General features: G+C 35.5%; 1 protein-coding gene across 1 annotated transcript; it reads right to left on the reverse strand.

Moving 5' to 3' along the window:
• Positions 1 to 340: 340 nt before the first annotated feature.
• On the reverse strand, positions 341 to 1379 carry IAQ61_005849 (uncharacterized protein; the record flags this gene model as incomplete). Its single annotated transcript, XM_003836107.2, has 2 exons — positions 341 to 1115; positions 1165 to 1379. The coding sequence occupies 2 exons, from the start codon at positions 1377 to 1379 to the stop codon at positions 341 to 343; spliced, it is 990 nt and encodes a 329-aa protein (XP_003836155.2).
• Positions 1380 to 13624: the final 12245 nt, after the last annotated feature.

The following is a 13624-nucleotide window of genomic DNA, read 5'->3' on the forward strand; positions in this document are numbered from 1 at the left end:
TTCGCTTGAATTCAGGTGACCAGCTGACCACGCATATCAGGCAAGATATACCGAATACAAATCATCATAGTCTGTGGACGCGCGACATTAGTCTCATTTTTGCAGGTTAAGCCATTGCTTTTCTGCACTGTATCACAGTAGTGATTCCTACTGCATAACAAGTGAAAGAGGTTATAATCATAGAATTCAACGCCATGCATTATCAACATGAACACATTGTAGATCATACTGAATGAAATGTTTGCTATATCTGGGTATCTCTAAGGAAATGCACTCATCAACTACCTTCTTTCTCCTCGGTTGGTGCTCTCTCTTCTTGAGCACAAGCCTCTCTTTTCTGTTATTCTCTACGCCAGGCTAGTTCGACCGCGCCCCTCGCCACTAACCTCCCGGCATCTGCGGCATGACTTGACAGCAGCATCGATCCTGTATCCATCTCCAAGGCACTCCAAAGTGTGGCCTCCACTACACCTATAAACTCCTCATCCGCACCATGTTGTCCCGTCAACACGATGTGGTCGATTGGCCGGCCCCCTAGCACCCCAATCACATCCAGGATAGCTTCATGCATTCTTGCCCAGAACTTTGCGCGGTGTATTTCGAAAATCGGGAGGTCCCACCATCCAAGCTCCGGGGAGAGAATTCGTGAGCCAATCGAGTGGGATTCAGCTTCGTTTCGTATAGTACCGGCACTGGCGCTGAAAGAATGGTTGTCGAAATCGACGAATAGTGTGGTCTGGTCACTTTTCTCCCTCTTTTCCCTACATTTTTCGGGTTCCGGCGATTGTTTGCAAGATAGACTTACAAACCCGGCATAGGCGGCATTTGTGTCGAGCAATACATGGCCACCAGCGGAATCGGATGAGCGTGGAAATTGGAGTCCGACGATATCCATCGCGTTTCGTACAACCTGTGTTTGGTTTTGACGAAGTTCGAAGAAGACAGGTACCACTGTAGTGAGCGGGATGGCCAGTTCTGTTTCGATTGATATTCGCACTTGCATGAGCATTTTGGATAAAATCACTGTGTCTCTGCTTATGGGATCCTGAAGTTTAGGTGACCTTCGGCGCCGCAAACCATCCGATCTACATTCCTCGTAAAGTGGATATGCCCGACTGTAGATCTGTCAGTAAAGTTACAATGGGTATTAGAGGTCTCTCTTACCACCAGTCTTGCCTCTCTACCTTTCTTCCACCGATTCTTGAGTTTTGGGCCATCCATTGAGACACTAGATCGATGTACTCAGTGTCTCCTTCAACAGTCTCAAGATCTAGAATAGTTCCATTGGAATAACGGGCCGCAGGGATTGCACGTGACGATGTAAAATGAACAGCAATGCTTGGTCTTTCAATATCCTCTTCATACACATGCTCCAACATAGGCACCTGTTGGTGTTGCCTTACAACTGCCGCGGTAACAGTGCACGCAGCGAAGAGGGGAAAGAAAATCATCGTACGTTGTTGCCTTGAACGCCTCTTCACCCGATAACTACGCTAAGGAAGAGAAAGAATGCCAGTCACACGACAAGACGAGAATGACGAGTATACAAGTTAAGGAGATGATGTGAGAGTTACATTGATCAAGGAAGGGGGCCCAATCTGACAGATGATTTCAAAGGAGCGTGAGGTGTTGTTCACCCTTGCCTCCGGTTATTGCGGGGTGCCCATTCAGAATCTTATACAAACTCTCCTCAACGTCACCGTGCTGTGTGACGGACGAGATTGAGTAAGGCGTACCGTATCGGCATGGTAGGAGGCTGATGGAAGTATAGGCTCTAGCCGTGTAGGGAAGAAACCCCTGTTTAGTGGAGAGATCTTGGCAGTCAGCCTGTGCTCGAAGTTCGGTGCACGATACCATAAGATTTAAGAACTTGGTGTCTAATGTACAGTATATAGAGGCTCTTCACTGTACATACATAGACACATACCTACCGTCCATGACCGCCTGTTGGTGGCGTTCAGAGACTGAGAAGCGCGCGCAAAACAGTTGCTTCATGGAATGTGGCTGAGAACGGCACGCTTTCCGTGATGACGAGTCTGTGCGGGGAATCCTATTTTCGGACCTAGTTGACCGAATTTCAACCAAGACATCTCCTTTTTTTTTCGAGATCTGTTCGCTACGCAGGCGACCTCTTTTGCTGTGATCAGAGAAGTAGCCGAACTTCCGGATGCTGCTCCTGATGTTCAGCGCCCAATGATCTGGTATTTACCAGATTGGGACTAAGAAACCAAGGGTCCATTTCCTCGTCTCCACTTATTGCGATGGCGATCTCGTGTTCATTCACTCATACTTTACTCTAATACGGACTTTCCAACGACTCGGCAATGCAACAGCGTATATGATGATCACTAGACTGCATGATTGGCGTTCAGATGAATACTTTTCACTCATGGTAATCATGAAGTCTGCGACCCGTTTTGAATGGCCTATGACCTGCAATCGGATCACAGGGACGTCGTTTACTGCAGGATGCTGAACAGCAAGAATAATCTTACGTAGAAGAGCTGCGGAGCAAAACCTTCCAAGGAAAATTGCAAAACGTCCGTTTCTCTATGTTATCGGCTCTATTGTGATCCCGGATACGCAGCTGACGATACCCCAAATTACGCCTGATACCGCCGCTCTTTAGATCATACATGTTTCTGCTCTCTGCAAATTACCATGTATTCCTGTCTGATGGCTAACCATCATAATTAAATAATGTCACCATCAGCCTCGGGCTCACACTTCTACTAGACCCATTGCTGGGGGTGCGGGCGGTCAGATCACGGAGAGAAGGGAGCATCTAGCTCACAGAAAATACCCAGGGATTCCACGCCTGCTAATACCTGGAACATACAAGATACGCTTTGTCACCTGTACATCAAGATTGAGGGGGGTTACTTGTTGGCGTTGATCTGGACCTGTCGGCATAATGCGGATACTAACATGGTAGGCATGCCACCGAGCTTGCTTACCATGGTGGTGTACACAGCGCAGGTCTCACCGGCCGAGCCGTTCCCGGTAACGTGGATGTGCACATTGATCTCTAGTCTACAGATCTGCTGGGGTTTGAGACGACATGAAAGAGCTGCTGCACCGTCTAAGATCTCACTCTTTCACCGCTGTTACTCAAATCCCGGTCATCTTATAGACTGGGATGTTGTATTCTTTTTAGACAGGGATACCTAGGCTGACTTGCTCATTTTGTCTTACATGCTGTCTTACGTGTTGTCATTTTAACAGTGCGATGATCAGAACTGTTGCAGGAGGGATATCAACCGGATCACGGAGCATCTTGATCCGATCAACCCTGATTAATACCCCTGTATGACCCACTATCTAATCAACTGCTAGCTTACTACCAAGTGCCTAATAAAAAGCAGGAGCTCTAGTAAGGAAGGTTTACTAATTATTCACCTTCTAGTAAGGGTAGCTGAAGCTCTATATATATAAGTACGATTATAGTAGATATAACCTAATAATCTATCTCCTAAATTATTCCTAACCTTAGTAATCTAAATTTCTATAGTTATAAGCCTAGTTTGCGCTTTACCTTATTAAAGATTATCCTATCTATTTAAGCGTATTATTTAACTTAGATACTAAGCTAGCAAGCTTTACTCTTTCTTTATACTATTTCTTAAGTAGAAGCTTACTTATTACTCTTCTACTATAAGCAACTAAATCCTAAAGGGGGATATCCTACTTACTAGATTAACTAACTAGCCTACCTAGTATATTTAATTTAGATACTATGCCCTAACTAAAGGGATCTAGGTAGAGGTAGACCCTAAGGCTTAGGATGCTAAAAACTACTTTAAGAATAAACCTATTAAGCCTAATATACTAATAGATATTACGCTATCTAATATAATAAGCAAGTAGTATAAACTTAAAATAGCTTAGTACTAAGCCTACTTATTAGATTAGGTATTAAAGTTATTAGTAATCTAGAACCTTTTTATATAGGTTAATAATATAGTAGATTAAGGGATCCTTACCCTAGCCTATATAGAGCTTATTAATTAAGGAAGAGTAACCCTCTAAGCACTTATCTAAGTGCTCTATAATAACCTAGTGCTAACTAATTTAAGCGCTGTAACACTAGCAAGATTATAGTATAAAGCTTATCTTGCTAAGATAAAGATAAGTAGCTAAGACGCTAATTGCTAGTAGAAGGAGTGGACAATCCTATATGCGTAAGCTAAGGTATATAACGTTCCTAATATTAAAGGATAGCTTGTAGTATAGGATTATCTTAAAGCTCTATCTGCTAGGATTTTACTAGATTAGGGTTAAACTATGTTTTAAAGGATTATTAAAAAGTTAGTAATAAGAGAGCTAACTTATAACCTCCTGCAGGTTACTAAGATCTATTTATTACTTCTCTAATGTAACGACTTAGGTAGGTAGGGCATCTAAAAGGTATCCTATACGACTTAAAGGCATATGGGAGTGCGCGTCTATATAGAAAAGGATAAGATTCCTACACCTATAGGTCTTGTACAAAAGGACAAGAAGAACATGCCTATCCTAACTATAGGTAAGCTGTTCTCTATATATATTAGTAAGTTAGGCCTTTATTAGTCCTAACTTAGTATAGAATAATAGGTAGGTAATTCTACCTTATTATTATACTACCCCCTTCTATAGAGAAAGGATAGTCCCTATTCTTAGGATTAGGTTTAGATCCCTTATTAAAGAAGAGCTTTTTGCAAAATAATTCTACCTTTACCTCTACCTTTACCTTTACTTCTTCTTCCTAGGGTATAGACCCCTATCCCTAGCCTGCATATAACTAGCCCTCTACCTACTAACTTTCTTATTCCTATATTCTTAATTTTTTAATTATTTAACCTAATCTATCTAAAATCTAGTAAGTATTTAATCTATATAATTAAATAGTTACTAATCTAAATTAGAACCTTTAGCTATACTAGTACTAGTACTACTAGGAGTCCTCCTTATTACTTATTGCGCTCTCTATATAAGGGTAGTTAGGGCTCTAGCTAGGGGTAGGTTTAATAATTTTAATTTTAAGTTAAAGAATTCTAAGAAGTGCTAGTACTATATCTCCTAGAATAAGTATTATAATCTAGTAAGTATCTAAGTCTAATAGGGTTCCTTTACTAATTCTAGTAGATTCCTTCTTTTATTAGCTAAGAGTACTCTACCCTTAAGGGTGCTCTAGATAAGTACTATAGCTTAGTAGTAAACCCTACTAAAGGGGATAAGGATAAGGAAGCTATAGTTACTTATTAGAAGGATGTTAAGTAGTTTAAGGCTACTATTTAAAAAGCTACCTAAAACCTTACTAAGTGCGTTACTATTACTAATACTTAGACTAAGGGTATAGAAGCTACTAAGATCCTTATAGCTATATATTATACTACTATATCTAATTTATATGAGCTTTAGAATAGTATTTATAAGATAGTCTTAGTAGTTAGGGGCTTAATAAGGGCTATTAATAAACTTAAGGAGGAAATAGCACTAAATTAAGAAGTAACCTTTATAGTATAGGCTAAGATAAAGGCGCTTAATAAGAAAGCGTCTAAATTAGTTCTAGCTCCTACCCCTACTCCTGCACCTGCTCCTACACCTACTACACTAGTTATCTAGAAGCTAGCTAAGAAAGATAGTCTAGGCGCTATCTTAGCTAATACAGAGTCTAAACTAGGTTCTAATAGAGAGATAGATATAGAATAAAGAGGTTTCCTAGGGGTAGTGTCCTAGGGAACTTAAAGGTTCTAGGATAGTTCTAAATAGGATATAATAATAAATAGTAATAAGAATAATAATAATAGATAGTAGTTAATAAATAATACGTAGCTAAATAGGATATAAATTAGTTATAATATTAGGTATAATTATTATAAAGTAATATTAGATCCTCTTTACCTTTTTCCTAGGCTTAAATCTATTTTAGTAAGCTGCGTAGGGGACCTAGCTAATTTAGATACTATTAGTAGAATGCCTGTAATTTATAGGGAGCACCTATAAAGTTAGAGGTAGGATACTAAATAGGATTAGGATTATATCTAACCTACTTAACCTTATATTTTAGCTTAGATTAATATAATTTGCTAGCTAGGATTTCTTCTACCTCCTATTCCTCTACACCTTATATAGGCGTACTAGGGGGTTTTAGAGCCTCTTATCTAGGTAATAGGTCTTAGGGATCTTTGTATAGTATATTAGGAGAGAAAATATTATAGATCTTAGAACTAGGTAGTAATTAGAGGTAATACGCGTTTCTTACTTGTTCTAATACCTTAAAGGGGCCTTCCTATTATTTAGATAGTTTTTAGCTAGGTTATAAAATAGCAAGATTAGTAGTAGATAGATAAATATAGTTACTAACCTTCTAGTTAACTAGATAGTAATAGTAATTAGTAGTAGAGCGTATTTAGTCTTAAGCTCTTTCTATATTTTCTTTAGTAATCTTCTAGGCGTTGTGTATCTAAGTAGCAAGGGATAAGGCGTCCTTATAGTTTAGTTTCTCTAGTATAGTAGATAGGGTCTTTTCTAGTTTCTAATACTAACTTTACTTTAGTAAGGAACTAAAGAGGAGCTAATATAGAGCTATACTAATAGATAAATATAGAAGAGTACTTTAGGCACAGTCTATTATAGGTAGTAGGTCGCTCTAGTTATCTTAGTAATAGGATACAAAAGGCCTTAGTCTCTAATTAATATACTTATTTATAATCTTAGTTTATCTATTAGTTTATTTATAGTAGGTAGTAGAAAGCTTAACTTTAGTGCCTATAATCTAATAGAACTTAGACTAGAAACTAGATATAAACTAAGGGCCTTAATTAGAAATAATAGTATCTAGAGTATATCTAAATTAGTACACCTACTAAATAAATAAGGTAGCTATACCTTAGGCGTCTATAGTTTTATAGTAAGGGATAGTAATAGCTTGCTTTAATAGGCGATTAATAATAACTATAATCTAATTATAACTACGTTAATCCTAGGGAAAATCTTTAAAATTAATGCATAGGTGTTGTATTAGTAGACTAGGGATAGGAAGGGGGTAGAGTATACTAGGGAGTTAGTGCTATCTTAGGTGCCCTCTCCTATATAGGATACAGTTCTAAACGTAGCGTTTATAGGTAGTCTCTATACCTTTCTAATAGTAATATTAGGCTAGAATCTAATAGGTTTTAGTAGCTAATAGGTAGGTAGTAGATACTTAATTATAAGTCTTATAAATTAGTCTAGTATATAGGACTAATCTAGTAGGCACGCAAAGTTAATCCTAGTAGAGAAGGAGTCTGTTTTCTATCTAATAGTGCTTAGGCAACTCTAATCTTTCTATTAGGAATAAGGACCTATTTTCTTAGAGAAGAGTTTTAATAAGTTCTAGGGATCTAAGAGTTATAGGGTTCTAAACTACTGTAATTAAAGCAAGGATTAGTAAGGAACGCTTAGCTAGGTAGTCTTGCGCTAAGTTAGAGTTAATTTAGGGGTATAACCTATCTAGGGCAATTATTACTTATAAATAATTATCCCTTTAAGTAGTCTTAAGGTTAATTATATCCTATTCCCTTCTGCTTAGGATATTAGCTTAGGTGTTGTAAGATCTAGGAGTATACTTAATTTAGAAGTTAAAGGGACTTATAACCTCTAGCTATCTAGCTTGCCTAGCACTAAGGACTTTAGTAGATATAAAGTACTCTAGTGCTCTATAGTCTATATATACTCTAATAAGGTGCTAAGTACTTATTAGGTTAGCACGCTATTTCTTAAAGGCGTAGATTATTATAAATAATTCTTTATTATAGATTTCCTAGTTAAGTTTAGAACTAGTAAGGGTCTAACTAAAGAAGGATATAGGGTACTATTTCCTATTAAGATGCTCCTATAAGAGGATAGCTGCAATAACTCTATTAGAGGCGTCTATCTCTAGTTTTAGAGGGTACTTAGGATAGAAGTAAGCTAAGCTTAGGATTGCTAGCAGGGCATTTCTAAGCTAGTTAAAGGCTTGTTAGTATTCTAAAGTCTATACAAATAGGGTAGCAGGGCTCTAGAGAGTAGTTAAGGGCTTAGCTGTCTTAGAGAAGTTTTCCACAAATTACTAGTAGAATCTAGTAAATCCTAGGAAGGACTTTACTCTAGTTATTATCTAGGGAGCGGACTAGTTTTAGAGTACTTTAACTTTATTAGGATCTACCTCTAAGCCTTTATTAGTAAGGATATATCTAAGGTAATAGGTATAGGTTATATAGAATTCGCTTTTCTTAATATTAGCCTATAATCTAGTAGAATAAAGACGCTTAAGGACTTTTTAAACATAGTCCTTATAAGTAGTAAGGTTTTTAGAGTAGATAAGGATATTATCTAGATAGGTAATGCAGAAGTTATCTAAATAATCTATTAGTATATTATTTATATAGCGCTAATAGGTTATAGGTCTATTACATAGCCTAAATAGTAGGACTTTGCATTTATAGGCACTATACCTAGTGCGGAAAGTAGTGTACTCCTCTAAGTTAGGGTCTATTTAGATCTTATTAAAGGCAGCACGAATATCTAGCTTAGTAAAGATTTTTACTTTAGCTAGCTAGGATAATAGATTATCTATGCAGGGTATTAGTGTTATGGACTAGCCTTAAGGGAGAATGCAATAAGCGTTGATAATAGTATTTAGTATCTTAAAGGAGAGATAAGCCCTCCACGCCTTTTTATAGGTGTCTAGTGTGTTTACTTAGTAGTAGTGTTAGACTTAGTCTATCTTATGTTAGACCTAGGCTTAGGCATAAGCCTAAGTCCTTTACATACCCCTAACCTTCCCCTATAACCTATTGTGAAATTGTCTTTCTAGGGGTCTAGGGTTATATCTTTGTCCTCTATAATCTATATTAGGCTTTTTTACTATATTTTTTAGTTTTATTATTATATCTTTATATTCCTTCCTAATTTGTAATAGGCCTATATATTAAGTAGTACGCGCGTATAGCGTCTATATGCTTATTTTAGCACCCTACTATAAAAGTTCTAATATAGCTATCCTACCCTACTATAAATTTCCTAAACTTACTTTGTTATACAACAGATTTTCCCTACTAATTAGCCCTTTCTCTAATCTTTTTCTGTTAATCCTGCCTATCTAGTCCCTATTATATCCTTATCTACCACTACTAGTACTAGTAGTAGGGATCTACTATAAGGCGGTTAGACCCCGCACTAGGCCTACTAAGATAAGGTGCGTACTTCTAATATTCTCCCTATATTTCCTACACTAACTTTTTGTTTAGCATATATCTCCCTAAACCTAGTTGCTTAGTAGCTTTATTATTTCTAGTAACTTAGATAATAAGGAATATAATAGTAGCTTTGTAAAGCTACTTCCCTATAATTAGTATATTAACTAGCTTTGTCTCTTTAGTAAGTATAACTATTAGGAGGGTAGTAGTAAGTTCCCCTTAATTTTTATTTTCTTTATAGCAAGTTCTAACTGTATCTAGGGCGCTTATATAAGTCCTGCTATTATAGCTATAAGACTTATACTTAGTTAGAAGCTATCCTTACTAATAATCCTAACGTTTACTAAGCCCTCTATAACTAGCTTTAGTTTTATTATAGTTACTAGGAGGATCGCCTTTATATTATAAAGAAGGGGACCCTTAGCACTTTTATAGGGAAACCTACTAAAGGCACCTATTACTAGTTTATACTATAGTTCTACTAGCTCTACTATTATTTTAAGGATCTTATATTAAGGGCTTAAACTAATAATACTATTACTCTACTTGCCCCTACTACTTACTTGCGCGCCTATAATTAGTATTAGCTTAGTGCTATTATTCTATCTACTACTAGTGCTCTAGTATTTCTACTTTAGTCTACTATTACGCCTTTATATAGTAGTTATAGTAATAATAATATTATATAGCTTGCTACTACTACTAGTATTACTTTCTAGCGTATTAACTAGTGTATAAATAAGACCTAGGCCTAAACTAACTTTTATATTAATAAGCTTAAGAGCACTACTAAGCGCACTACCTATAGTATTAAGACTCTTATTATTAGTATTAATTTTCCCTTATTCCCTTTATATCTATTCTAATATTTACTTTCTTTAGGCCTAGGGTACTACGCGTTAGCAAGCTATTAAAGCACTACCCTCCTCCTACTACTACTACTACTACTGCTTATACTTATTAACTAAGTCTTCCCCTACCTATAATACGCGCGAGCGTTACTACTATTACTAAGAGACGTAGAGGCGTTAGAATAATATAAATAATAGTTTAGGGGGGGCTAGGGGGGGGTTAGTTATAGATAGTAATAGTATAGACACTACTACCTAATTATTAGCTATATTATAAAACTTTAGTAGTAGGGTACTTACTTAGAGTGTTATTAGGATAAATAAAAAATATCTCTAATACCTTTCTACTTCTTAATTATAATAAAGGTCTAAGTTATTATTCTAGTTTCCTTTTACCCTTACCTCCTAGCTTTTATACGTATTAGGCTATTATTATGCGTGGCATCCCTATACTATTCCTTAAACCTATCTAGAGCCTTAGTATCCTATACTACCTCTAGCAGGTGCTATATTAGATTAATATACCCCTTTTATTTTACTAGGACTTAACACTTTCCTTTTCCTCTTATATTCTTTATATAAAGGATCTCTTCTACTTCCTATTTATCTAGTGTTATATCTTTATTTTCTAGAGTAACTATTAGACCTAGTTATAAGTCCTAAAGCTTCTAGCTTAGTAGTAGGTTATTAGTAGCTCTCTCTAGTAGATCTACATGCACAGTCTTATACAAGTTCCCTAGTAAATCTAATACTACTATAAGTAGAGTAGGGACTTCTATTACTCTATACTTTACCTATAGCTAGTTAAACTTTTTGCTTAGTTAGTTTATCTTTATATTACGTATTGCAAACTAAACTATATTACCTTTTAGGAACTTTTTAGCTAGGCGTTAGGACTAGTTTATTACTTCCTATTATTATTACTATTAGAATATAATAGTAGCTTACGCTAGCTCTACACCCCTCTATAGGTGCGATAAGAACGCTATAGCCTCTCTATAAGGATTCTTAGGCTTTACTAGTAGTAATATTATTTTTTATAGCGTGTCTATAGTATACCTATTTAAAAGTAGATTTAGGCTAATACTAGTTATACTAGAGTCCCTATTATTAAGTGCAAGTTAGCAGGCTAGTAGGTAGTTAGGCTAGTTAGTCTGCTTAAAGCATACTATTATACGCAGCACCACCTACACCTCTTAGTTTACCTACTCTATCCTGCTATCTGTCTAGGGGTAATATATAGTAGATAGTAACTAGTTTATCTTTATTATCTAGTATAATATTATCTAGAAGGATCCTAACTAGTTAGAGCCTTAGTTAGTAATAATAGAGGATAGGAAGCCCTAGAACTACTACTAGTTATCCTAGAAGATCCTTATATAATAATTAGCTACTATAGAGACTATTACTTTAAGCTAAATATATTTAGATAATCTATTAGTAATAACTAATAGGAACTAAGGTTTGCTATTATCTTTTGTAGGTAGGTTAACTATAAAATCTATAGATATTTAGGACTAGTATTATAACGTAACTAGTATAGGTTATAACAGACCCTATTAGCGCTTCTAGGAGATATAAGCACTATAATAATAGTAGTTCTAAATATACCACGTAATATCTCCTAATATTCTATCCTAATAATAGTTGTGGCGTAGTATTTAAAATATTATATTCTTTCCTAGATATCCTACTAAACCTAATTTATATACTTACTATATAATAGTAGTTATAAGGGGTTCCTATATTAGTAACTAAATAACGCCCCTCTAAAGCAAAGTACTATATACGCTAATTGCATAGTCCCTAATCTATTACTTTATATTAGTAGAAACTAGGAAAGACCTAGCGCCTTTCTAAACCACATTAAGACGCACTTAGTATATCTTATCTTCTAATACCGCTTTGTCCTATAGTATCTATATATACAGGTTAGCAAAAAGGCTAGCGCCCTTTAGTAACTTAGACGCCTCCTCTACTTCTAACACTACAACCTAAATTAATTTAGGGCGCATTACTAACTATAGTGTTACTTTAGAGGAGTTTAAGTCTTATAGTCGCCTGCTTAAGATATTAGGTTATTATATAAGATAGCTAGGTCTATACTATAGGATATACTAATATTTTAAAAGTTCCTCTACCTAGTAGTACTATTACTTGCTTAAGCTTTAAAGGCTAGTAAAGTACTCTAGGTTTTTATAGTCTATAAATATTATAAATAGTTTATAAACGCTCTATAACTCTACTAACTAGCTTTTAAGATACTTAATAATAGCTAGCAATTCCTTGTTATATATAGTGTAGTTTTGTCTCTCTAGCGTTAGTGCTATAGAGTAGTAAGTAACTAGGCGCTAGACACCCCTAACTTTTTACAATAAGCAACCCCTAAGAGCGCATCCTAAATAGTCTACTTCTAATAATATTTCTTTAGCTAGGTCCTATTATATTAGTACTAGTCTAGATATAAATACCTTTTTTAGTGCATTAAATACACTCTATTCTTCCTCTCCCTATTAGAATAGGGTGTCCTTCTTAGTTAGTTAGTTTAAAGGTGCTGCTACTTTAGAAAACTTTGCGATAAAATCGCGGTAGAAGTTAGTAAAACCTAGAAAACTCCTTACCTCTCTTATATTCCTAGGGGGTTCCTATTCTTATACTACCCTAAGCTTTTTAGGGTTAGGTCTAAGTAATTTGCCTGCCTTAATAATATAGCCTAGGTAGCGTACCTCCTTAACACTAAACACACACTTCTCTAAGTCTAGGTATAGTCCTACTTCTTTTAATAGTATAAGTACATGCTTTACTTTTTTTATATAGTTAAACTAGTCTCCTCCTAAATAAATTAGGATATTATTAAGGTAGGCTATTGTATACAATCTAAGTAACTCTATAAGCGCGGTATTAATATATTATTAGAAAGTAGATAGCGCACTACTAAGACTAAATAGATATACTAACTATTTATATAACCTAAACTAGGTATAGAAAGCTATTAAGGATTTATAACCTTCTACTATTCTAACTTTATAAAAGGTAGCGCAAATATCTACTTTTGTAAACTAATTTACGCTAGATAGTGTGCGTAAAGTTTCCTTAATAAGTAGTAGTAGGTATTAGTCTAATATTATTATACTATTAAGCATCTAGTAATCTATACAAAGGCGCTAACCACCTAATAGCTTCTTTACTAGTAATACTAGAGCTCTAGCTATAGAAGAGCTTGCTTAGATCTAGCCCTTGTCTATTAATCTAGTAAGTTATATTCTTAGTTCTAGTAATTAGTTACATGATATAGGGTATAGGGGACCCTATAGGGGGTTAGGCTAGGTTCTATCTAGGAGAGTTATTAACTAAATATAGTAATCTATACTACCTTAATAAGGTAGCAAACTGCTTACTAACTCTTTATTAAATAGGTCCTTAAACTCTTATAGTTCTAGTAGTAACTTTATCTTTCTAGTTTTATACTTAGGTTTATAGGGAACTATATTACTAGTAATATAGATAGTGTGTATATTATTAGGACCTCCCTTATTACTACTTCCTAGATATTTTATTAGGCGTAAGTTATAT

Source organism: Plenodomus lingam, assembly GCF_022343315.1.
Source record: "Plenodomus lingam strain CAN1 chromosome Unknown contig_23, whole genome shotgun sequence".
In the NCBI taxonomy this organism is placed as follows: Eukaryota; Fungi; Ascomycota; class Dothideomycetes; order Pleosporales; family Leptosphaeriaceae; genus Plenodomus; species Plenodomus lingam.